The sequence below is a fragment of the Mustelus asterias genome, chromosome 15 (assembly GCF_964213995.1).
Source record: "Mustelus asterias chromosome 15, sMusAst1.hap1.1, whole genome shotgun sequence".
NCBI classification, from domain to species: domain Eukaryota; kingdom Metazoa; phylum Chordata; class Chondrichthyes; order Carcharhiniformes; family Triakidae; genus Mustelus; species Mustelus asterias.
This window is the reverse complement of record NC_135815.1, coordinates 78936901-78961512: the sequence shown is the minus strand read 5'-3', so window position 1 is coordinate 78961512 and position 24612 is coordinate 78936901. Positions and strand designations below refer to the sequence as shown.

General features: G+C 44.3%; 1 protein-coding gene across 1 annotated transcript in view; it reads left to right on the top strand.

Annotated features, from left to right (window-relative positions):
- The first annotated feature begins 7236 nt into the window (after positions 1-7236).
- Positions 7237-24612, top strand: part of galm (galactose mutarotase) — a 62607-nt gene continuing 45231 nt past the window's right edge. The window contains exons 1-2 of the mRNA XM_078230200.1: positions 7237-7666; positions 8551-8705. Coding sequence (XP_078086326.1) covers positions 7480-7666; positions 8551-8705 — 342 coding nt within the window. The 5' untranslated portion in view covers positions 7237-7479. The remainder of the gene's footprint in view (positions 7667-8550; positions 8706-24612) is intronic.

Sequence of the window (24612 nt, the reverse complement as noted above, 5' to 3'; positions counted from 1 at the left end):
CAGGGGAGGAGTTTTTGTAACGTCCCACTCCCCACACACACACACATACAATAAGGGGGGGATGGAAAAAGGATAATTTTTGCCATTGTGGATAGTAATAGTAAAAGTGAGTATTAGTTTATATGAGTCAGGATCCAATGAGGAGTTAGTTCATGTAGGAACCCAAGTTCAGCTGGTTGAACACCAGGATTGTAGGATTCCCTTTGCAGATAGTGCTGATGCCACACAATGAAGTTGGTATACAGAGAGAAGGTTTGTTCTGCAGCCAATGATACGGAACCTTACAGCAGAGACAGGCTTTGAGGAGCAGGCCGTTGTTCAGCTTAGCAGTGTGCTTCCTTGGTGGTTTACTGGTTGGATGTTAAACACAGTAAGAAGTCTCACAACACCAGGTTAAAGTCCAACAGTTAGTGCCATTTTGCAAGCCCATCAAAATCTCACTAACTGTCCTGGCTGGAGACAATACACATCTCTTTAACCTGTGCTTAACCCTCTCTCCACTCACATTGTCTGTACCTTTAAGACTTGATTACCTGTAAAAACTCGCATTCCAACCATTATTTTGTAAATTGAGTTTGTGTCTTTATATGCCCTATTTGTGAACTGAAATCCCACTCACCTGATGAAGGAGCAGCGCTCCGAAAGCTAGTGGCTTGTGCTACCAAATAAACCTATTGGACTTTAACCTGGTGTTGTGAGATTTCTTACTGTGTTTACCCCAGTCCAAAGCCAGCATCTCCACATCATGGATGTTAAACAGCAGACTGAGGAATTTTCAGCTCTCAAAGGAATATAGAGATTTCAACATGGTCACTTGAGTCATGTGGTCTTTCTCCACAATGATTTCAAAAGGGATATTTATCCAATGTCTGGAAATGGCTTTGATTTCAGGACTGATAGTATCCCAGCCATTAGCTTTTGAAAGAGTTGCCGCTATCCATATTGAGTGTCTTCTGTTGGGAAGCCATTATCTAGGGGTCATAGTTTGAGGAACTGAGGTGAGGAGAAATTTCTTCACCCAGAGAGTGGTGAATCTGTGGAATTCACTACCATAGAAAGTAGTTGAGGCCAAAAGGATTTGTGATTTCTAGAAGAATTAGATATAGCTCTTGGGGCTAAAGGGATCAAGGGATATGGGAGGGAAGGGGGGGGTATCAGGATATTGAATTTGATGACCAGCCATGATCAAAATGAATAGCAGAGCAGGCTCAAAGGGCTGAATGGCCTTCTCCAGCTTCTATTTTCCATGTTTCTATGTCTAGGCAGACCTTCTAATTCCGTTAGAGTGTTAAACTTGTCAGGATGTAAATGATGTCCATTGTCCTCTCAATTGTCCCCTATGAAATAGTCTTAGACAGTCCCAGGTATGAGACGAGCTCTGTTAACAGCTTTGCAGACTAAACAATTTTGATTTGCAAGTCCCCGTTTTGTGATTGTAATGTCCTTACAATTGGGGTGAGATTCCATTATGATGAGGAGGATTCTTCTGTTTTTGTAACTCCTGTTGTAAGCTCTCAGAACAAAGGGCCTATCCTGCAATCATGTGACTTGTAGCAGACCATTCAGCCTGAAGTCAGTAGTGGGGAAAATGCTAGAATCCATTTTAAAAGATTTAGTAGCAAAGCACTTGGAAAGCAGTGGCAGAATCGGATAGAGTCAGCATGGATTTATGAAAGAAAAATTATGCTTGACAAATCTACTGCAATTCTTCGAGGAAGTAACTAGTAGAATTGATGAGGGGGAACAACTGGATGTGTTTTTTTCGGACTATCAGAAGGCTTTCAACAAGATCCCACATTAAGATATTAGCATGTAAAATTAAAGTGCATGGGATTGGGGGCTTAAGATGCTTAGAAAACTGGTTGGCAGACAGGAAACAAAGGCCAGGATTCCCCGGACCTGCTAGCTCCTGGCAAGAATCATAGAATCCCTACAGTGCAGAAGAGGCCATTTGGCCCATCGAGTCTGCATCAACTCTCTGACAGAGTATTTTAGCCACGCCCTCTCCCCGCCCTATCCCTGTAACCCCACACATTTGCCATGGCTAATCCATCTAACCTATACATCTTGGGACACTAAGGGGCAATTTAGCATGGCCAATCCACCTAACCTGTACATCTTTGGACTGTGGGAGGAAACCAGAGCACCTGGAGGAAACCCACGCAGACACGAGGAGAATGTGCAAACTCCACACAGACAGTCACCCAAAACCGGAATTGAACCTGGGTCTCTGGAGCTGTGAGGTAGCAGTGCCAACTACTGTGCCACCATGATGCCTGAATTGTGTTGATCCAATGGCATTGGCACCAAAGCCATCATGATGCTCCCGTCCCGCCTTGCCGACCCCGATTGGGTTTCTGGCCAGAGTGGGCGGGAACCTGATAAGTATTCAAATTGCCTCTTTTAAATGTAATTAGTGGCCTTGAAGACCGATTCAATTCCCTCCCGCTATACATCCACCTCCTCAGCAGAATCTGCTTCGGGTGGGCTCTCTTACAGCTCCTGACAATTGTGGACCTGGCGTGTTGAATTCCAACGTGGGTCAAGGAGATAGCTCCAGTGCCCATGTGCCCTCTGCCACTGCCAGGCTGCACAGGAAGTGTCCCCCAAGAGTGAGCTCAGGCTGGGGGCCAAGGGATTGACCTCAGTACTGTCCCCAGGGATGTGGGTTCCGTGGCTGGACTGCCTCTGCTAGCCCTGGGAAAGATATTGTTCAATTACAAGATAGTGAATTCAGACACCATCCTGGGGTAAAAGGTTCATTATTGTCTCTGTCCTCTAAATCCCATCTGTTCCTTTTCTAATCTTCCTCCTGCCTATTGTGTAGCTGAGTTGGCCATCATGCTTTAGACTAGGGTTTGTCTGCTTCTTCTCTGCTGACATCTCTTTAAGTTAAAGTTTATTTATTAGTCACAAGTATGCTTACATTCACACTGCAATGAAGTTACTGTGAAAATCCCCAAGTTGCCACATTCCGGCGCTTGTTCGGATACACTGAGGGAGAATTTAGCATGGCCAATTCACCTAACCTGCACACCTTTTGGACTGTGGGAGAAAACCGGAGCACCCGGAGGAAACCCTCGTAGACACAGAGAGAACGTGCAAACTCCACACAGACAGTGACCCAAGCCGGGAATTCAAACCCAGGTCCCTGGCACTGTGAGGCAGCAGTGCCAACCACTGTGCCACCGTGCCGCCCCATGGTATTTATTCGATAGGAGGGTAACTGAAATGGTTTTATCTTATCATCTAAAAATTGGACCTCTCTGGGTGGATGAATAATGAATCTTTTCTTATTATTTCACAGGCTGTGAATGTTGCTTGCTGGGCCAGCAATTGTTACCATTCCTAATTGCCCTTGAGTAGGTGGTAACGAGCAATCTTCTTGAACTGCTACAGTCCATGTGGAGTAGGTACACCCACAGTGCTGTTAGGAAGGGAGTTCCAGGATTTTGGCCCAGGGATAGTGAAGGAACAGCAATGTAGTTCCAGTTCAGAATGGTGTGTGGTTTGTAGGGGAACTTGCAAGTGGTGGTGTAACCCTGCAACAGCCTTTCTAGGTGGAGGAGGTCGTGGGTTTGGAAAGTCTTGTTGAAAGAGTCTTGGTGAATTACTGCATTGCATCTTGTGTATGGTATACTGCTCTGCCACTGTGTGTCAGTGGTGTGGCTGGGATGCCAATCAAGAGGGCTGCTTTGTCCTGGATGGAATTGCACTCATTCAGGTAAGTGGATGGTATTCCATCCCACTCCTGACTTGTGCCATGTAAATGGTGGACAGGTTTTGGGAAGTTAGGAGGTGAGTTCCATGCTGCAGAATTCCAACCTCTAACCTGCACTTGTAGTCACAGTATTTATATGGCTGGTGCAGTTCAGCTTTTGGTCAATGGCAACTCTCAGGATGTTGATTCAGTGATGGTAATACCATTGAATATTAAGGGAAGATGTTTAGACATTCACTTGTTGGAGATGTTCATTGCCTGACACTTTGTGGTGCAAATGGTATTGCCATTTACCTACCCAAGCCTGAATGGTTTTTTTTCAGGTCTAGCAATATGTGGGCTACTTTAGTAGGAAGTCATGAATGGCACTGAACATCATCAGCATACATTCCCATGTCTGACCTTAGAATAGAGGGAAGGTCATTGATAAAGCAGCTGAAGATGGTTGGGCCTAGGACCCTCCACTGAGGAAACTCTGCAGCTATGTAATGAGATTGAGATGATTGATATCGAACAACCACAGCCATCTTCTTTAGTGGCTCTACCCAGTGGAGAGTTTTCCCCTTGATTCTCATTGAGTCCAGTTTTGCCAAGGTTCATTAATGCCACACTTGGTCATAGAATCATAGAATCTACAGTGCAGAAGGAGGCCATTTGGCCCATCAAGCCCGCGCCGACAACAAACCCACCCAGGTTCTATCCCCGTAACCCCACATATTTACCCTCCTAATCTCCCTGACACTAATGGGCAATTTATCATGGCCAACCAACCTAACCCGCACATCTTTTGGATTGTGGGAGAAAACCGGAGCACCCAGAGGAAACCCATGCAGACACGGGGAGAACGTGCAAACTCCACATAGTGAACCGAGACTGGAATTGAACCTGGGTCCCTGGCACTGTAAAGTAGCAATGCTAACCACTGTGCCACCATGCCCCCATGCTACATTGATGTGAAAGGCACTCTCACCTCATAGAATCATAGAATCATAGAAACCCTACAGTACAGAAAGAGGCCATTCGGCCCATCGAGTCTGCACCGACCACAATCCCACCCAGGTCCTACCGCCATATCCCTACATATTTTACCCACCAATCCCTCTAATCTACGCATCCCAGGACACTAAGGGGCAATTTTAGCATGGCCAATCAACCTAACCCGCACATCTTTGGACTGTGGGAGGAAACCGGAGCACCCGGAGGAAACCCACGCAGACACGAGGAGAATGTGCAAACTCCACACAGACAGTGACCCAAGCCGGGAATCGAACCCAGGCCCCTGGAGCTGTGAAGCAGCAGTGCTAACCACTGTGCTACCGTGCCGCTCATCTCTTGAGTTCAGCTCTTTTGTCCATGTTTCGACCAAGGCTCGAATGAGGTCAGGTGCTGAGTGGCCCTGGCAGAACCCTAACTGTACTTCAGTGAGCTGGTTATTGCTGGGTAAGTGTCGCTTGTTCGCACAAGCTGGGTAATTGGCTGGGTTGGATTTGTCCTGCTTTTTGTGGACAGGATATACCTGGGCAATTTTTCCACGTTGTCAGATAGATGCCAGTGTTATAGCTGTACTGGCATGGCTATTTCTAGAGAGCTGTTAGCTGTTAGTATTATTGCCGGAATGTTGTCAGGGCCCAGAATCCAGTGCCTTCAACCATTTCATGATATAATGTGGAGTGAATCGATTTGGCTGGAGATTGGCATAGGTGACGTACTGGACTCCAGCAGGGGGATCATTCACTTGGCACTTCTGTCTGAAGCCAATTGCAAGTGCTTCAGCTTTGCCTTTTGCACTGATTTGCTGGGCTCCCCCATCGAGGACAGGGATATTTGTGGACCCTTCTCTCTGTTAGTCGTTTAATTGCCCACCACAATTCAGGGATGGATGTGGCAGGACTGCAGAACTTTAGACCTGATCTGATGGTTGTGGGATCACTTAGCTCTGTCTTTTGCATGCTGCTTTAATCATTTGGCACACAAGTAGTCCATATGTTGTTGTGTCACTCATTTCTCTGTATTTATGAATGGCATGGTGGTATAGTCGTTAGCGCTGTTGCCTCACAGTGCTAGGGACCCTGGTTCAATTCTGGCCTTGAGTGACCATCTGTGCGGAGTTTGCATGTTCTCCCCGTGCCTGCATGAGTTTCCTCTGGGTGCTCTGGTTTCCTCCCACACTCCAAAGAAGTGCCGGTTAGGTTGATTGGCTATGATAAAATGTCAGGGGGACTAGCAGAATAAATAAGCGGGGTTATGGGGATGGGGCCTGGGTGGGATTGTTGTCGGTGCAGGCTTGATGTGCCGAATGGCCTCCTCCTGCACTGTAGGGATTCTATGATTGAGTCTATAGTGTAAGTTAAGGGGATTAGTGGGGTAAATACGTGGAGTTAAGAGGCTAAGCGGGGCGGGGGGGGAGGGGGGGCCTGGGTAAGATCAGAGAGTCAGTGCAGACTTGATGGGCTGAATAGCCTCCTTCTGCACTGTAGGGATTCTATGAATTTCCGACCAAAACAAAAACATTGTTTAGGGACTCCCAAAAGTGCTTGACAGGAAGTCTTTCTTTCTATTCCTCCAATACTGTAGGAATATATATCTTATTTAATAATTTTCACAGCTACCTGGTATGATCGTACTCATGATGTGGAGATGCCGGCGTTGGACTGGGGTAAACACAGTAAGAAGTTTAACAACACCAGGTTAAAGTCCAACAGGTTTATTTGGTAGCAAAAGCCACACAAGCTTTCGGAGCTCTAAGCCCCTTCTTCAGGTGAGTGGGAATTCTGTTCACAAACAGAGCTTATAAAGACACAGACTCAATTTACATGAATAATGGTTGGAATGCGAATACTTACAACTAATCAAGTCTTTAAGAAACGAAACAATGTGAGTGGAGAGAGCATCAAGACAGGCTAAAAAGATGTGTATTGTCTCCAGACAAGACAGCCAGTGAAACTCTGCAGGTCCACACAACTGTGGGAGTTACAAATAGTGTGACATGAACCCAATATCCCGGTTGAGGCCGTCCTCGTGTGTGCGGAACTTGGCTATCAGTTTCTGCTCAGCGACTCTGCGCCGTCATGTGTCGCGAAGGTCGCGATGTGAGACAATACACATCTTTTTAGCCTGTCTTGATGCTCTCTCCACTCACATTGTTTTGTTTCTTAAAGACTTGATTAGTTGTAAGTATTCGCATTCCAACCATTATTCATGTAAATTGAGTCTGTGTCTTTATAAGCTCTGTTTGTGAACAGAATTCCCACTCACCTGAAGAAGGGGCTTAGAGCTCCGAAAGCTTGTGTGGCTTTTGCTACCAAATAAACCTGTTGGACTTTAACCTGGTGTTGTTAAACTTCTTACTATGATCGTACTGCCAGAGCAGCAGGAGCAACAGGGAGGGGTAATTGAGGAGTAAATTAATTGAGGTGTAATTAATAAATTATTAATAAATGGAAACTTCGTCACTAACACATTTTCCTGAGAGGAAATTAAGGACAGCATGGTTAGTACCTTTGTGTAGACAACCCCTCCTCTCCCAGACTAACAAGGAAGTAGAATCCTGTTGATGATCAGCTAGTTATTGGTTGAAAATAAAAAGTTCGAAAGGGAAAAATAAAATTGTATTTGCAAAATCCGAATGATTATTTTATTTTTACAAAGGACATTATTAAAATCGGGTTATTTGGATGAATAAGGAGTGTGAGGAAAATTAATTCGGGAGCAGGCCCCAGCGACTGGAGAGAGGGGCCGGCCGCAGGGCCGCCGGCACCATGACCGAGGTGAGTGGCGATGTGTTCGGGGAGTTGGCGGACGGACGGCCGGTCCAGCGCTTCACGCTGCGCTCCCGCTCGGTGAGGCTGAGCGTCCTCACTCTGGGCGGCATCATCGCCAGTCTGGAGAGCCCAGACCGGGCCGGACACATGACCGACATCGTCCTGGGGTTCGACAGTCTGCAAGGTGGGTATTCCGCCCGCCAAATAAAGACCTCAGCAAACTCCTCAACTAATCACCTCTGCAAACTTCTCAATTAATCAGCTCAGGTAAACTCAATTAAACACCTCAGCAAACTCAACTAATCACTTCAACAAACTCCTCAATTAAACACCTCAGCAAAGCCCTGAACTAAAGTGGATTTTACAGTAACTTCATTGCAGTGTGAACGTGACTAATAAATAAACTTTAAAGGCCTCAGCAAACTCTTCAATTAAATGGGATTTTCACAGTAACTTCATTGCAGTGTGAATGTAAGGGTACTTGTGACTAATAAATAAACTTTAAACACCTCAGCAAACACTTCACCAGGACAGCAGTTTTCCTCGGCCTTGCGTTTATTACCAATGTTTGGTTGTTATTATTGTGGGGTTTTAACTGTCAGCAGTTTTAATGACATAATAAGTAAATGGTTTCCATTCCTAAGTCCTGGAATGTCGTCTTCGCCGCCGCCCCCCCCCACGCTTTTCAGACACTTCTTAAAATCTGTCTCTTTGATCAAAGTTTTGATTGCCTGACTTATCCACCTGTAATGTGCGCCCCCACAGTGGTGAACACAGACTTTACTGCCATCCTAAGCCATAACGTAGTCTGAGGTTCTGGTGAGCTGAATTACTGCCAGAATCTCCAACTTCTGGTTTGCCAGAAAATGGCTGCATTGGAGCCCTGATGGTTTGTTTGATTACATTCTAAGTGTTTTATAAAGATGAGTTGTCATTGCTTATTCCAAGCGGCATTTTGAAACATGACAAAATGGAATTGAGTCGCAAGTAATTTGTAGAGAAAATCAAATTGTTATGAAGTCAAAATCCCTCAGTCCATGATGATAATTGTTTCAATTGTGTTTACAGGTTATATTAACAAGCACCCCTACTTTGGGGCAGTGGTTGGCCGTGTTGCCAATCGAATTGCAGAAGGGAAATTCAGTATTGATGGGAAGGAATATCAACTGCCCATTAATAATGGGCCCAATAGTATACATGGCGGCCTGAAAGGATTTGACAAGGTAAGGCAAATCTATGACTATATTGTCCAACAAAATGGAACAATTCAGTTTTATGGACAGACTAGAGAAGTTGGGATTGTTTTCTGTAGAGCACATAAGGTTAGGAAAAGTTGGGTAACCAGCAGTTTAGTTGGAATAGGGTTGAGGGAACAGGAGATGGGACTGATGGACAAGATGAGCTTGGAGAGGGCATTGAGGGGAGATAGGAGAGAACCTAAAGAAAGATGCAAGTTCGGAGCTAGGGCATGGGGAACTTTAGAGGAATTTTGATGGGCAAGTGGAAGAAAGGGAAGTGGCAGAGGCAGATGGTTAGATGGTCTCACTTTTAATGAAAAATAAGTTAATGAGCCCCTCTTGCTGCTGAAGGTGGAAAAGATAGGAGAGGGGTTTAAGAAGATGGTTTACAGTAGAAAACAGAAGCTGGAGTTTGTTTTTATACTATCACGGGACATGGACTTTGCTGGCTATGCCAGCATTTATGTTGCCGATCCTAAATTGCCCTTGAGAAGGTAGTGGTGAGCCACCTTCTTGAACCGCTGCAGTCCATGTACACCCACATGCTGTTTGGGAGGGAGTTTCAGGGTTTTAATTCAGTGACAGTGAAGGAACAGTGATATAGTTTGAATTCAAGATGGTGTTTGGCTTGGAGTGGAACTTGCAGGTGGTGGTGTTCCTATGTGCCTGTTGCCCTGTTCCTCTAAGACCTAAATAGTAGAGGTTGCGGGTTTGGAAGTTGTTGTTGGTGAGTTGTTGCCATGCATCTTATATATGGTACACACTGCTGTCACTGTGCACTGGTGGTGGAGGGAGTGAATGTTGAAGGTATTGGATTGTGTGCCAATCATTGCATCCCACGATGATAAGTTGTGTTCTTTGTGTGCACCAGCGATTCAATATCCATTCATGTCTGTGTTTCTTGGGCTTAAAAATGCAGAGATGAGGGCCACAGTGGGGGGATTGACCAGAGTGAGAGGGAGCAATGGTTTTTCAGGGGACAAAAGCATCAAAGGTGGAGATGAGGATGGGGTTGAACAATTTCAGTAGTTGCAAAAATTAGTTCGTAATACAAGGATGTGATCGGTGGTGGTTCTATCTGATACAATGGGAGTTTGTGAGATGGCCAAGGGGTGGCCATGCATATGGATTGGGGAATTTACATGGAGGCAGAGATTATAAGAGGATAAGGGAGACAAAGATGAGTTAAGATAGATGTTGAAATCACTGAGGATGAGAAGGCATTTGGTGCAGAGGCTGAAGGAGGAAAGCAGTGAAGAAAGCCTGGTGAGAAAACTTTTATTGTGGGCAATAGAGAGAAGGGTTTGAATGAGAGGAGAGGTGGAGCAAGGTGAGATGCGCAAAGCAGGAGAAAATTCTAAAGGAGTAGAGGGTCAGGTCAAGGTGTGAACTGGTGATGAGCTTCCCACCACTACAGCTATGGTTTTACAGGACAAATGGTGGAAAGTACAGCTAGGCAGGGCAACCTCGGTAAGGGGGGAAGGTGTCATCACCCTGAAGCCAGGTTCCATCAAAGCCATATGCTGATGCAATTATTCACAATAAGATTATGGTCAGCAAGGGCTCTGTTCACAAGTGAATGGATATCCTGGAAGGTGATGATGTGAGGGGTGTTGAGAGCTGATCCGCTTACAGAGACTCAATCAGCAGTAGGAGGCTTAACTCAAGGGTGGATTGGCCAAGGTAAATGTGCAGGTTATGAGGATATGGCAGGGGGGCGGGCGAGCCTGGGTTAGATGCTCTTTTGGAGAGTTGGTGCAGACTCGATGGGCTGAATGGCCTCTTTCTGCACTGTAGGGATTCTATGGATCTGCTAAAAAGGAAGGAGATTAATAAGATTAGACCCAGTGGGCACACTGGCGGGATGTTCAGTGAGAGAACAGAATGGACAGTTGGGGTAGATGTTTGTAATGAACCAATGTCAAGTGCCTCGATGAACCATTTGGAAGATGCTAGAAGAGGTACAGAGAGACAGCATAGACTTATCTTGGAGTCAAACCTGCGATGGCAGCAGTAGAGCAGGAGGGTTGAGAAATACAGAACGATTGGGAATAGGGATTTGGAAAGGCAGAGTACTTGAAAGGGGAGAAGTGGAAGGAGGCATGATGTTTGCGGAGTGGTGCCTCGGAGACATAAAGAGAAAGCAAGTAGAGAAAAGAGAACAGAATGAAAGTAGAAGTGATAGTATGTAGCCTGAATGCATAGCAGTTATTAGGACACACAACTCCCTAACAGGAAATGGTTAGGAGATATCAGGAGGGAGATTGTTCAAGAGGATGTTACTTCATATCCTATTTGGCACATGACTAAATTTTGAGTTTGGGTAACTAACACCAATCCTACTTTTTTTTCATTTATGGGGTGTGAGCATTGCTGCCTAGACCAGCATTTGTGCCCATTCCTAGTTGCCTTTGAGATGGTGGTGGGAAGCCACCTTCTTGAACCGTTGAAGTCCCCTGAGGTGTAGGTACACACACGGTGCTGTCAGGGAGAGAATTCCAGGATTTTGACCCAGTGACACGACAACGATATATTTCAAAATCAGAATAATAAGTGACTTGGAGGCGAACTTCAGGTGGCAGTGTTCCCAAGTGTCTGTTGCCCTTGTTCTTCTAGATGGTAGCAGTCGTGGATCTGGAAGGTGTCAAGTGGGAAAGACTGACTAGATGTTCCAACACAATGTTTTGTTTGTGATTTTTTTTTGACATGTTTACTGGCATGTTTAAAAAATCAGTCACTGGATTAAAAACACTAACAGAGACAATTATTGTGGCAGAGGTAATTAACTTCAGTAGGTCAATCATTTTTTGATATTTTAGTATGTCTTTACACCATCTGCATCATATTTGTCATTGGGAATGGCAGAAGCGAATGGTCTTAATAGAATTAAGTGAAGTTTAGCATCTTCACAAAATTGGCAAGCTGGCAGGGAACAAGGGAAGAGCATATCCTAGGAGTGGATGGTGTATGTAAGAACAGAACTTTAATCAAAAGTAAAAAGTCAACCTTTCTAATCAACCTCCAGTGGTTTCCTTTTATTATCTCACCCAAAAAGCTGGGCCTTTCAATGCCTGGTAAAAGTAAGATTAATGTGCATTTCTAGATGCTCCTCCCATTTTTTTCCTCATGCAAATTGGGCCCCACTGCTATCATAGAAATCTCAATTTGAATGTTTACACAGCCTCCCGCTTGTTTTGGGCAGGAGCAATGTCACGTCCACCTCGAAATTGAACCAGGCAAGCACATCTGTATGCAGAAGGTCTTCACCAAAACATCAGCTGCCTGTTTTTCATAAGCAAAGTGGGCAGTCGCAGTTGAAGAGTCTCTGCCTTCTCCTCCGACCCAAGTTTAACTAAAGTATGAAACCGTGTTCCATCCCTGGATTAATTTAAACAACTTTCTGATAGCTGAACAAATTTGCTGCATGCAAGACTAGGTCAAGAGAAGCACAGTGGCATAAATTCAGTGCCTCAACTGTTCCGCTTACTCAGTTTGCCTCATGAAGTTTCAGTTGTGTTTGCTGGTCCCCTTAACAATGGTGCATTTACAAATTAAATTTCAAGCTGTTCTCCCCTTTCCCATTCATTGAGCTGAAACTAATCTCTGTATTTTCTGTTTGCTTATGCTGCACCAACATTTTAGTTTGTGAGGTGTAGCAGCTCAACTGTTACATTGAAGTGCATGTGTCTCTCACAACCACAGGATGTCTTTCAGTCACTGAGGTACTTTTGTTGGATTGGAGGAAATGCGTCAGCCAATTTACACAGAGCAAAGGGCATGTAGAGCACTGAGATAATGGCCTTCTGATCTGTTTCAGTGATGTCGGTTGAGGGATAAATATTGGCCAAGACATTGAAGGATGTCAGTAGAGTTTGCTCGGTTAGCACAGTTTTTGAAGATGTCTGGTCATGCTCGAAGACCTGCTGTAAAATAATCCTGTGTGACAGTCAAAAGTTCAACAAGCACCTGATGAAATCCGATGAGCACATGACGGGAAAGATAATGACACTGAAGAATGACAATTCACCAGGATCTAATAGTTGTTCAAAGAGCTGACTGAATTAACCACAGTCCAAACTACTCAATTCAGAAATTGTCCCTTTTTTAGATTGGAAAATTGCAAATGTAACTGCATTATTAAAGAAAGGTTTGAGAGGGAAATAGGAAAATTATTGACCTATTAGTTTTACATCTGTTGTGGGAAAATTATTGGAATCAATAATTAAGGACAGAATGTTTGAACACCTAGAAAAATTTAAACTGAGCTAACAAGGATTAGAACTAGGCTGGGTTATGCCCAATAAATCAAATTACACTTTTTTGAGGAAGAAATTAAAATAGTAGAAAGAAAATGTCTATGGATGTAGTTTCTGTGAACTTGTAGAAGGCATTTGGTAAGGTTCCACAAAAGAGTCTGTCAAAATTAAAGGCTTGGAATCAAAGGCAGATTCCAGGTTAGGAAATTTGTTCAAGTGGTAGGAGACAGAGAGTAGGGATATAGTTCAATTGGAAGGTAGTGACTAGTGGTCACTGGTGATTTATCCAACAAGGATCAGCGCTGAGGCCTCACCCATTCATTATGTTGTTGCTAGCTGGGCCAGCATTTGTTGCTCACCACTGAGGACATTTGAGAGTCAACCACATTGCTGTGGATCTGGTGTCACATGTAGGCCAGGCCAGGTAAAGATTTCAGATTTCCTTCCCTAAAGGACATTAGTGAACCAGATGAATTGGCCTAGGAAAGGGTTGCCCAACCTTTTCGCCTGAGGTGAAAACATTCTTTTTATAAAAGCAAAATACTGCAGACGCTGGAAATCTGAAATCACTAGTGAGCATTTTCCTTCCCTAAAAGATCAGCTGAGTTTTATGACAATTGACAATGGTTTCTTGGTCATCATTAGATTTTTTTTAAATTCCAGATTTTTATTGAATTCAAATTTCACCATCTGCCATGGTGGGATTTGAACCCTGGTCCGCAGAGTATTACCCTGGATCTCTGGATTGCTACTCCAGCGACAATACCACTACACCACTGCCCTCCTGTCACTTATTAATTACTTGGATAATGCATAAAGAGAGCGATATATAGAAGTTTGCCAATGACACAAAGATTGGATGCATAGTAAGTAGTGTAGATGGGAGCATAAAATTACAAGATGTCATTGATACATTAAGTGGGCAAAGCTGTGAAAAGTGGATTTTAACATAGGTTAGTTTACATTTGGATGTAAAAGAAAGGAAAGATCTGAATCCTTCTTAAATACTAAAACTTTGGATTTCCAAGGAGAATTTAGGGGTTCATGTGCACAGATTATTCAAATGTATTGGGCTGTACAAACAAAACAATTGACAGTTTCACGGAATGAGAGCCTTTATAACTAGAAGTCAGGAATAGAAAGGGGAGAAGTTTTGCTATAATTATACAAATCCCTGGGCAAACCTCATCTGGAGTTCTGGGCACCGCATCTTAGAAAATATATCTTGGTCTGTGAAGGAGTGGAGAGCAGATTCACTGGAATGTTACGGGAATTCCTAATGTTAGATTATAAGGAGAGATTGCACAAATGAAGCTTCTATTTGCTGGAATGTAGACAGCTAAGAGGTGGTTTGAGATTTGTAATGTTTTGGAAAGGTAGATGGAAGGAGATGTTTTCTGCTCATGGGTTAGTCTAGGAAAGGGTTGTCCAAGCTTTTCATCTGAGGGTTAGCATTTCAATTCTTTTTATAAAAGCAAAATACTGCGGATGCTGGAACAAACAGTGAACTGCGGGCAGGATGGAGAGGCATGGCCCTATTGTGGCTTTATGTTGGACAACCCTGGTCTAGGATGAGGGACATAACATTAAAATCAGAGCCAGGCCACCCAGGAGCGAAATTGGGAAACACTTATTCATGTAAAGTATGGCTGAAAAGTGTGGAACAGTCTCCCATAAAAAAGTAGTGAATGCCAGCTCAATTACTAACTTTATTCTGATTGGATTTTGGTTAGGTATTGACGGACATGGAGCCAAGATATCAGAAAAATATTTTGTGTGGCAGCAGATGTGTTCCTGCCACAGTCAAACGGGATTTGAAAAGTTATTTGAAGATGAAATTGTTTGCTTAGCGATCAGGTTTGTCTGAAGTATCCGCCAGGGGAACCTGTGTTCTGAAGTGAATAATTCACAGCTGAATAATATGATGCTGGGGGAAATGGTGAATTTCCTTCTTTCCCACTCCAGTGTTGACTCCAGCGTTGCTATAACAGATAGACCGTACTCCTGAAGGCAGCAGGACAGGTAGATAACGTGATCGAGAAGGCGAATAGAATACTTACCTTTATTAGCCGAGGCATTGAATAAAAGAACAGCGAGGTTGTGATGGAGCTGTAGAAAATGCTCACTTGGTAACAGTTAGTGCAGTCTTTGCAGCTTTGGTCGCCACACTACAGGAAGATTTGATTGGACTGGAGGGGATACAGAGGGATTTGCCAGCATGTTCCCCAGGCTGGAGCGTTTCACTATGGAGAGAGGCTTCTTAGACTGGGGTGGTTTTTCTTAAAACAGAGAAGGCTGAGGGGGGATCAGGGGATCTCGGGGTACAGCTTGTGATGGAGCCCACGAGGGAACAGGCTATTCTGGACTTAGTGTTATGTAATGAGCCAGACGTGATAAAAGATCTTAAAGTAAGGGAACACTTAGGAAGCAGTGATCATAATATGGTAGAATTCAGAATGTGAAGGTTCTACAGTTAAATAAAGGTAATTACAGGCGCATGAGGGAGGAACTGACAAAAATCGACTGGAAGCAGAGCCTAGTGGGAAAGACAGTAGAACAGCAATGGCAGGAGTTTCTGGGAGTAATTGAGGACACAGTGCAGAGGTTCATCCCAAACAAAAGAAAGGTTATCAGAGGGGGGATTAGGCAGCCATGGCTGACAAAGGAAGTCAGGGAATGCATCAAGGCAAAAGAGAGAGCCTATAATGTGGCAAAGAGTAGTGGGAAGTCAGAAGATTGGGAAGGCTATAAAAACAAACAGAGGATAACAAAGAGAGAAATAAGGAAGGAGAGGATCAAATATGAAGGTAGGCTAGGCAGTAACATTAGGAATGATAGTAAAAGTTTCTTTAAATACATTAAAAACAAACAGGAGGCAAAAGTAGACATTGGGCCGCTCCAAAATGACGCTGGTAATCTAGTGATGGGAGACAAGGAAATAGCTGAGGAACTTAATAAGTACTTTGCGTCAGTCTTCACAGTAGAAGACACAAGTAATATCCCAACAATTCAGGAAAGTCAGGGGGCAGAGTTGAATATGGTTGCCATCACAAAGGAGAAAGTGCTAGAGAAACTAAAAGGTCTGAAAATTGATAAATCTCTGGGCCCAGATGGGCTACATCCTAGAGTTCTAAAGGAGATAGCTGAAGAAATAGTGGAGGCGTTAGTTATGATCTTTCAAAAGTCACTGGAGTCAGGGAAAGTCCCAGAGGATTGGAAAATCGCTGTTGTAACCCCACTGTTCAAGAAGGGAACAAGAAAAAATATGGAAAATTAAAGGCCAATTAGCCTAACCTCAGTTGTTGGCAAAATTCTAGAATCCATCGTTAAGGATGAGATTTCTAAATTCTTGGAAGTGCAGGGTCGGATTAGGACAAGTCAGCATGGATTTAGTAAGGGGAGGTCGTGCCTGACAAACCTGTTAGAGTTCTTTGAAGAGATAACAAATAGGTTAGACCAAGGAGAGCGAATGGATGTTATCTATCTTGACTTCCAAAAGGCCTTTGACAAGGTGCCTCACGGGAGACTGTTGAGTAAAATAAGGGCCCATGGTATTCGAGGCAAGGTACTAACATGGATTGACGATTGGCTGTCAGACAGAAGGCAGAGAGTTGGGATAAAAGGTTCTTTCTCAGAATGGCAACCGGTGACAAGTGGTGTCCCGCAGGGTTCAGTGTTGGGGCCACAGCTGTTCTCTTTATATATTAACGATCTAGATGACGGGACTGGGGGCATTCTGGCCAAGTTTGCCGATGATACAAAGATAGGTGGAGGGGCAGGTAGTATTGAGGAGGTGGGGAGGCTGCAGAAAGATTTAGACAGTTTAGGAGAGTGGTCCAAGAAGTGGCTGATGAAATTCAACGTGGGCAAGTGCGAGGTCTTGCACTTTGGAAAAAAGAATAGAGGCATGGACTATTTTCTAAACGGTGACAAAATTCATAATGCTAAAGTGCAAAGGGACTTGGGAGTCCTAGTCCAGGATTCTCTAAAGGTAAACTTGCAGGTTGAGTCCGTAATTAAGAAAGCAAATGTAATGTTGTCATTTATCTCAAGAGGCTTGGAATACAAAAGCAGGGATGTACTTCTGAGGCTTTATAAAGCACTGGTTAGGCCCCATTTGGAGTACTGTGAGCAATTTTGGGCCCCACACCTCAGGAAGGACATACTGGCACTGGAGCGGGTCCAGCGAAGATTCACACGGATGATCCCGGGAATGGTAGGCCTGACATACGATGAACGTCTGAGGATCGTGGGATTGTATTCATTGGAGTTTAGGAGGTTGAGGGGAGATCTAATAGAAACTTACAAGATAATGAACGGCTTAGATAGGATGGACGTAGGGAAGTTGTTTCCATTAGCAGGGGAGACTAGGACGCGGGGGCACAGCCTTAGAATAAAAGGGAGTCACTTTAGAACAGAGATGAGGAGAAATTTCTTCAGCCAGAGAGTGGTAGGTCTGTGGAATTCATTGCCACAGAGGGCTGTGGAGGCCGAGACGTTAAGCGTCTTCAAGACAGAAATTGATAAATTCTTGATTTCTCGAGGAATTAAGGGCTATGGGGAGAGAGCGGGTAAATGGAGTTGAAATCAACCATGATTGAATGGTGGAGTGGACTCGATGGGCCGAATGGCCTTACTTCCGCTCCTATGTCTTATGGTCTTATGGTCTTACAGGTTCAGAGCACTTTGAAAGTGAAGTCACAGGTGAACAAGGTGGTGAAGAAGGCATTCAGCATGTTTGGTTTCATTGGCCAGGACATTGAATACAGGAGCTGGGACGTCTTACTGAAGTTGTACAAGGCAATGTTAAGACCACACTTGGAATACTGTGTACAGTTCTGGTCACCCTGTTACAGAAAGGATATTATTAAACTAGAAAGAGTGCAGAAAAGATTTACTGGGATGTTACCAGGACCTGATGGTTTGAGTTATAAGACGAAGCTGGATAGACTGGGACTTTTTTCTCTGGAGCGTAGGAGGCTTAAGTGTGATCTAATAGAGGTCTATAAAATAATGAGGGGCATAGATCAGCTAGATAGTCAATATCTTTTCCCAAAGGTAGGGGAGTCTAAAACTAGAGGGCATAGGTTTAAGGTGAGAGGGGAGAGATACAAAAGAGCCCAGAGGGGCAATTTTTTCACACAGAGGGTGGTGAGTGTCTGGAATGAGCTGCCAGAGGTAGTAGTAGAAGCGGGTACAATTTTGTCTTTTAAGAAGTGTTTAGACAGTTACATGGGTAAGGTGGGTATAGAGGGATATGGGCCAAACGTGGGCAATTGGGGCTAGCTTAGTGGTAAAAACTGGCGGCATGGACAAGTTGGGCCGAAGGGCCTGTTTCCATGCTGCAAACCTCTATGACTCTATGGGTGGATGAATTGTAAAACAGACTCAAAGGGTTGATTAGCTACTCCTGCTCCTCAACCAAATTGAGCACGTAAGGACACCAGAGTGAGTGTTGAGTAAAACCAAAGCGAGCACCGCACCTAGCCATAGTGAATTCCCCTCCATTCCTATCATCAGTGCTACATGGGTAGTTGCTGTGTATAGGTGTTTACAGATTACTGGTATGCTTCCTCAGTAGCCTTGCAGGACACAGGAGGGGGTATGTGCAGAGCAATATGTCAGTAGCAAATAGAAGAATGGTCTAGAGGCCTATATTGTAGTGTTTTATTCCTGGAATCCTTATGTAGCGTTTATCTATATAACAAGGCAGCAAAAAATACACATGTGAGGTGCCTGTGGCTTTCAGTCACAGCGATGGTTTAAAATTAAACATAGCTGATATGCTCGTGTTTAGTTGCAGAGCAGAGACATGTACGTTTGTGGAAAATAGACTGAACCCATCCCACCTTGTCTTGTGCGAACACAGTTTTTTATAAACCAATATAGAAATAGGAAACTGCATCCAAATGCACCATTGACAGTAGATATGCTGTAATCCTGCAGCTGAAGCATGAACTCCAATCAAAGAGCAATTAAGATCAGGGATGTGCAAGAAGTCAGATATGGAGGAGCATGGCGATCTTGCAGGGTTGTGGGACTGGAGGAGGTTACAGAGAAATGTTGGGATGAGGCCATGGAAGGATTTGGAAACAAGAAGAATTTTAAAATATGAGGCCTTGCTAGACCAGGAGACAGTAAATTGTATAGGGGTGAATGGCATGACACAATTTAGGATATAGCTCCTAAAGTTTTGGCTGAGTTGGGCTGGAAGATGGGAGGCCTACAAGAAAAATAATATTGAGTCAAGGGAAAGGGATTGATGTGGGTTTCAGCCGCAGGTGAACTGAGCCTGGGACAGTGCCGGGCACTGTTACAGAGGTGGAAGGAGGTAGTCTTAGTTCTGAAGCAGATATGTGGAGATAATTGCTAGGGAAAGGGATAGAGTTGGTGGGTAGGGAACAGAGTTTCTGGTGGGGATTGAAGACAGTGACATCAATCTTCCCAATTTGTTGTTGAAGAAGGTTCCTATTGATTCAGTCCTGGATGTCAGAAAAGATGTACGATGAATCAGAGATGTTGGAGGGATGGAGAGAGGTGGTGATGAAGTAGAGCTGAGCATTGTCAGCTGTACTTGTAAACCTTTGTGCCAGAGAGAATATCTTGAGGGGAATCAGAGACAATCTATTTGGTTGGAGTTGAGAAACGATATGGGGAGCTATTACATAATATGTTTGTGTAAGCCTCCGATAGTAGGAAAGAAATAGAAGAGCAGGTTTGTTTAAAAAAAATGGAAGTGCAAAAACTCTAGAATCGTAATAATAAGAAACTTTAACTACCCCAATATTGAGTAGGGCAGAGAAAGGGGCAATTCCTGAAGTTTATTTTTAGAGAAATTTCTTAATCAGTATTTTTCCTGCCCAATGAGAAAGAAGACATTGCTAGATCTCGTCCTGGACTGTGAAGCAGATCAGGTGGTGAGAATGTCACAGTTGGGGCGGCACGGTAGCACAGTGGTTAGCACTGCTGCTTCACAGCTCCAGGGTCCTGGGTTCGATTCCCGGCTCGGGTCACTGTCTGTGTGGAGTTTGCACATTCTCCTCGTGTCTGCGTGGGTTTCCTCCGGGTGCTCCGGTTTCCTCCCACAGTCCAAAGATGTGCGGGTTAGGTTGATTGGCCAGGTTAAAAATTGTCCCTTAGAGTCCTGGGATGCGTAGGTTAGAGGGATTAGCGGGTAAAATGTGTGGGGGTAGGGCCTGGGTGGGATTGTGGTCGGTGCAGACTCGATGGGCCGAATGGCCTCCTTCTGCACTGTAGGGTTTCTATGTATCTCGGCAGTTGTGATCATGGTATAAAATAAGATTTGAGTTAGTTAGGTAGAAGGACAAGGGGCAATCTTGAATAAAAACTACTCAAACAGAGGAGGATGATTTCAGCAAATTGAGGAGGAATCTGGCCCAGGCAAATTGGAGTCAAAGACTGGCAGGTGGAAATGTAATGGAATAACGGGAGGCCTTAAAAGAGGAGATGGTTCAGGTAAAATCAAGGTATGCAGCCAGAAGGGAGAAAAAGTGGGCAACTAAATTCAGAGATCCCTGGATGGCGAAGGAGTTAGAGTAGAGTGAAGCAGAAAAAAATGTAACTATGACACATATCAGCAAGATCACAAGGAAAAATCAGACTGAATATAAGGAGTACAGATAAGTATAAAAGGAAATAAGAGGGACAAATGGGGGAAATAGATTGGTGATGAATATAAATAGAATCTAGAGGTCTTCTGTAAGCATATTAGCAATAAAAGTGTTGTCAAAGGAGCAGTGGTGTCAAATAAGGACCAAAATGGAGATCTGTTGGTGAGGCAGAAGACATGGCTGAGATTCTGAATGAGTAGTTTGCATCAGTGTTTACCAATGAAGAGAGTTTTACCAAAGCTATGGTAAATGAGGAGGATGTTGGGATACTGGATGTGATTAAAAATAGAGCAGGTTTGGCTGTACTTAAAGATTAATAAGTCACCCAGTCCAGATGGGATGTTTCCTATGCTGCTGAGGGAAGTAAGGGTATAAATTCTGGAGGTCTTGACCACAATCTTCCAATCCTCCTTAGATGCAGGGATGCCAAAGGACAGAGGGTTACAGGTGTTGCAACCTTGTTGAAAACCAGAGCGAAGAGTAAACCTGGCAATCACATGCAAGTCAGTTTAATACTGGTCATGGGGGAGCTTTTAGAAACAACAAACCAGGGGAAAATTAGCAACCACTTGGATGAGTGTGGACAGATAAAGGAGTCAGTACAGATTTGTTTTGGGCAAATTTGCACGTGACATGAAATGTCATAAGCAGCCAGAAGTCTTGCTAACTTTCGGACTGCTTATGACTTTTCATGCAACTGAACTAGTGTTATACATAGCATTGGCATGGCTAGTATATGCCTCGATAAAGCCCAGGATCCCATAAATGTTTAATTGCTCTGTTAAACAGTTGTGCCATATTTAAAGGATTAGTCATGGTCACCCACAGACTATTTCCTTCTGGTACTCCTTTTAAACTCTCATTTAGCACATATTGTCTTCACACTTACTATCAAAAATATATCATTGCACACTTTTGTGTATTGAATTTCATCTGCTACATGTCCATTTATTCCAGCAGCCTGTCCATATCTGCTCCAACTCCATTTTCAAGTTTGTTGATGACACCACTGTAGTAGGTCTGATCTCAAACAATGACGAGACACAGTACAGGAAAGAGATAGAGGAAATGGCAATAATCTCACCCTCAATGTCAGTAAAACGAAGGAGATAGTCATCGACTTCAGGAAATGGACTGGAGGACATGCCCCTGTCTACATTAATGGGGATAAAGTGGAAATGGCCGAGAGATTCAAGATTCTATGTGTCCAGATCACCAATAACCTGTCCTGGTCCCTCCATGCTGACACTATAGTTAAGAAAGCCCAGCAATGCCTCTACTTTCTCAAGAGGCTAAGGAAATTTGGCTAACTGGATTGCTCTTCCAAAAAAGTTAATGCAGAGTAAATGGACTGAATGTCCTCTTTCTCCATTGTACTGTCTATGACTCTATGATTTCTGATGGTGTTGACAAAGAGTAGCAAGTGGATAAATAGGAGGGGACATTGGGGACTTCCAGAAAAATGATGTGCGAATGGGAAGAGGAACCATTGCCAGTGACTCTCTGGCTATGATTGGATTGCTAAGAATAGAACCAGAGATGTGCCGTTCTACCTCACTGGAAAATAGAAGAGAGGTGCTCGAAAAGGGTGGTCTGATCAAGAGTGTCAAAGGCTGTAGATAAGTTGAAAAGGATGAAGATGGAATGTGTACCATTATCATAGTTACATCAGTCAGATGGGGTGTCATTTATGACTTGGGCGTTGTGATGTGGGCGTTTCAGGTGCTGTTGCAGGAGCGGAGATCTGATTGGGGTGGAGAGGGTCGGGGATTTGAGAATAGAGTTCCAAGAAAGCTGGGCACAGATTTGGAAATGATAGCATGTTCAAGCATTTTGGGAGGAAAGGGAGATTGGAGATGGGGTGATATTCTCCAAGGACGGAAGGGTGAGGAGGGCAGGCATTGATGATGACAGATTTGAATTGGAGGATAAAGTCCCTGAAGAGGGAGAATGGTTAACAATACTTTCAGCTAACCTGGGGACCAGGCATTCAGGGAAGTTGGATGCTCAGCAGTTTGAGGGGAATAGGGTTGAGGGAGGAAGATGTGCATCTCATAAGCAAAATGAGTTTGGAGAATGCCCAAAGATAGGAGAGAAACGAGACAAGGTTGCAAGTTCGGCGCTTGGGTAGGAGGAACTTCAGGAGAGGTTTGGCTGGAGGTCTGAGGGAGGGAAGCAGCAGAGGCAGCTGAAGGGCTAATCTCAGTCTTGGTGACAAAGAATTCCATGAGCTCCTCACATTTGTTGGAAAATGAGGCTGGAGAAGTAATAATGGGAAACAAAGAAATGGCAGAGGAACTGAATAGTTACTTTGCATCAGCCTTCACAGTGGAAGACACCAGCAGGATGCCAAAGCTTCAGGAGAATCAGGGGGTACAGGTGAGTGTAGTGGCCATCACTAAGGAGAAGGTTCTGGGGAAACTGAAAGGTCTGAAGGTGGATAAATCACCTGGACCAGATGGACTATACCCCAGGGTTCTAAAAGAGATAGCCGAGGAAATGTGGCGGCATTGGTGGTGATCTTTCAGGATTCACTGGAGGCAGGGAGGGTCATGATGTGGAGATGCCGGCGTTGGACTGGGGTAAACACAGTAAGAAGTTTAACAACACCAGGTTAAAGTCCAACAGGTTTATTTGGTAGCAAAAGCCACACAAGCTTTCAGAGCTCCAAGCCCCTTCTTCAGGTGAGTGGGTTTGTGAACAGAATTCCCACTCACCTGAAGAAGGGGCTTGGAGCTCCAAAAGCTTGTGTGGCTTTTGCTACCAAATAAACCTGTTGGACTTTAACCTGGTGTTGTTAAACTTCTTACGGCAGGGAGGGTCCCAGAGGACTGGAAAGTAGCTAATGCAACACCGCTCTTTAAGAAGGGAGGGAGGCAGCAGATGGGAAATTATAGGCCGGTTATCCTGACTTCAGTCATTGGCAAGATTTTAGAGTCCATTATTAAAGGTGAGATCGCGGAGTACTTGGAAATGCATGATAAAATAAGACTGAGTCAGCACGGCTTCGTCAAGGGGAGGTCATGTCTGACAAATCTGTTAGAGTTCTTTGAGGAGGTAACAAGGAAGTTAGATAAAGGAGAACGAGTGATTTATTTAGATTTCCAGAAGGCCTTTGACATGGTGCCGCATAGGAGACTGTTAAATAACTTAAGAGCCTGGTGTTGAGGGTAAGATCCTGGCATGGATAGAGGATTGGCTGACTGGCAGAAGGCAGAGAGTGGGGATAAAGGGGTCTTTTTCAGAATGGCAGCCGGTGATTAGTGAAGTGCCTCAGGGGTCAGTGCTGGGACCACAACTTTTCACAATACACATTAATGATTTGGAAGAAGGAACTGAAGGCACTGTTACTAAGTTTGCAGATGATACAAAGATATGTGGAGGGAGAGGTAGTGTTGAGGAAGCGGGGGGGTGCTGTAGAAGGACTTGGACAGGTTAGGAGAGTAGGCAAAGAAGTGGCAGATGGAATACAATGTGGAAAAGTGTGAGGTTATGCACTTTGGAAGGAGGAATGGAGGCATAGACTATTTTCTAAATGGGAAAATGCTTAGGAAATCAAGCACAAAGGGACTTGGGAGTCCTTGTTCAAGATTCTCTTAAGGTTAACGTGCAGGTTCAGTCAGCAGTTAGGAAGGCAAATGTAATGTTAGCATTCATGTCAAGAGGGCTATAATACGAGAGCAGGGATGTACTTCTGAGGCTGTATAAGGCTCTGGTCAGACTGCATTTGAAGTATTGTGAGCAGTTTTGGGCCCCATATCTAAGGAAGGATGTGCTGGCCTTGGAAAGGGTCCAGAGAAGGGTCACAAGAATGATCCCTGGAATGAAGATCTTGTCGTATGAGGAATGGTTGAGGACTCTGGGCCTGTACTCGTTGGAGTTTAGAAGGATGGGGGGGATCTTATTGGAACTTACAGGATACTGTGAGGCCTGGATAGAGTGGACATGGAGAGGATGTTTCTACGAGTAGGAAAAACTAGAACCAGAGGGCACAACCTCAGACTA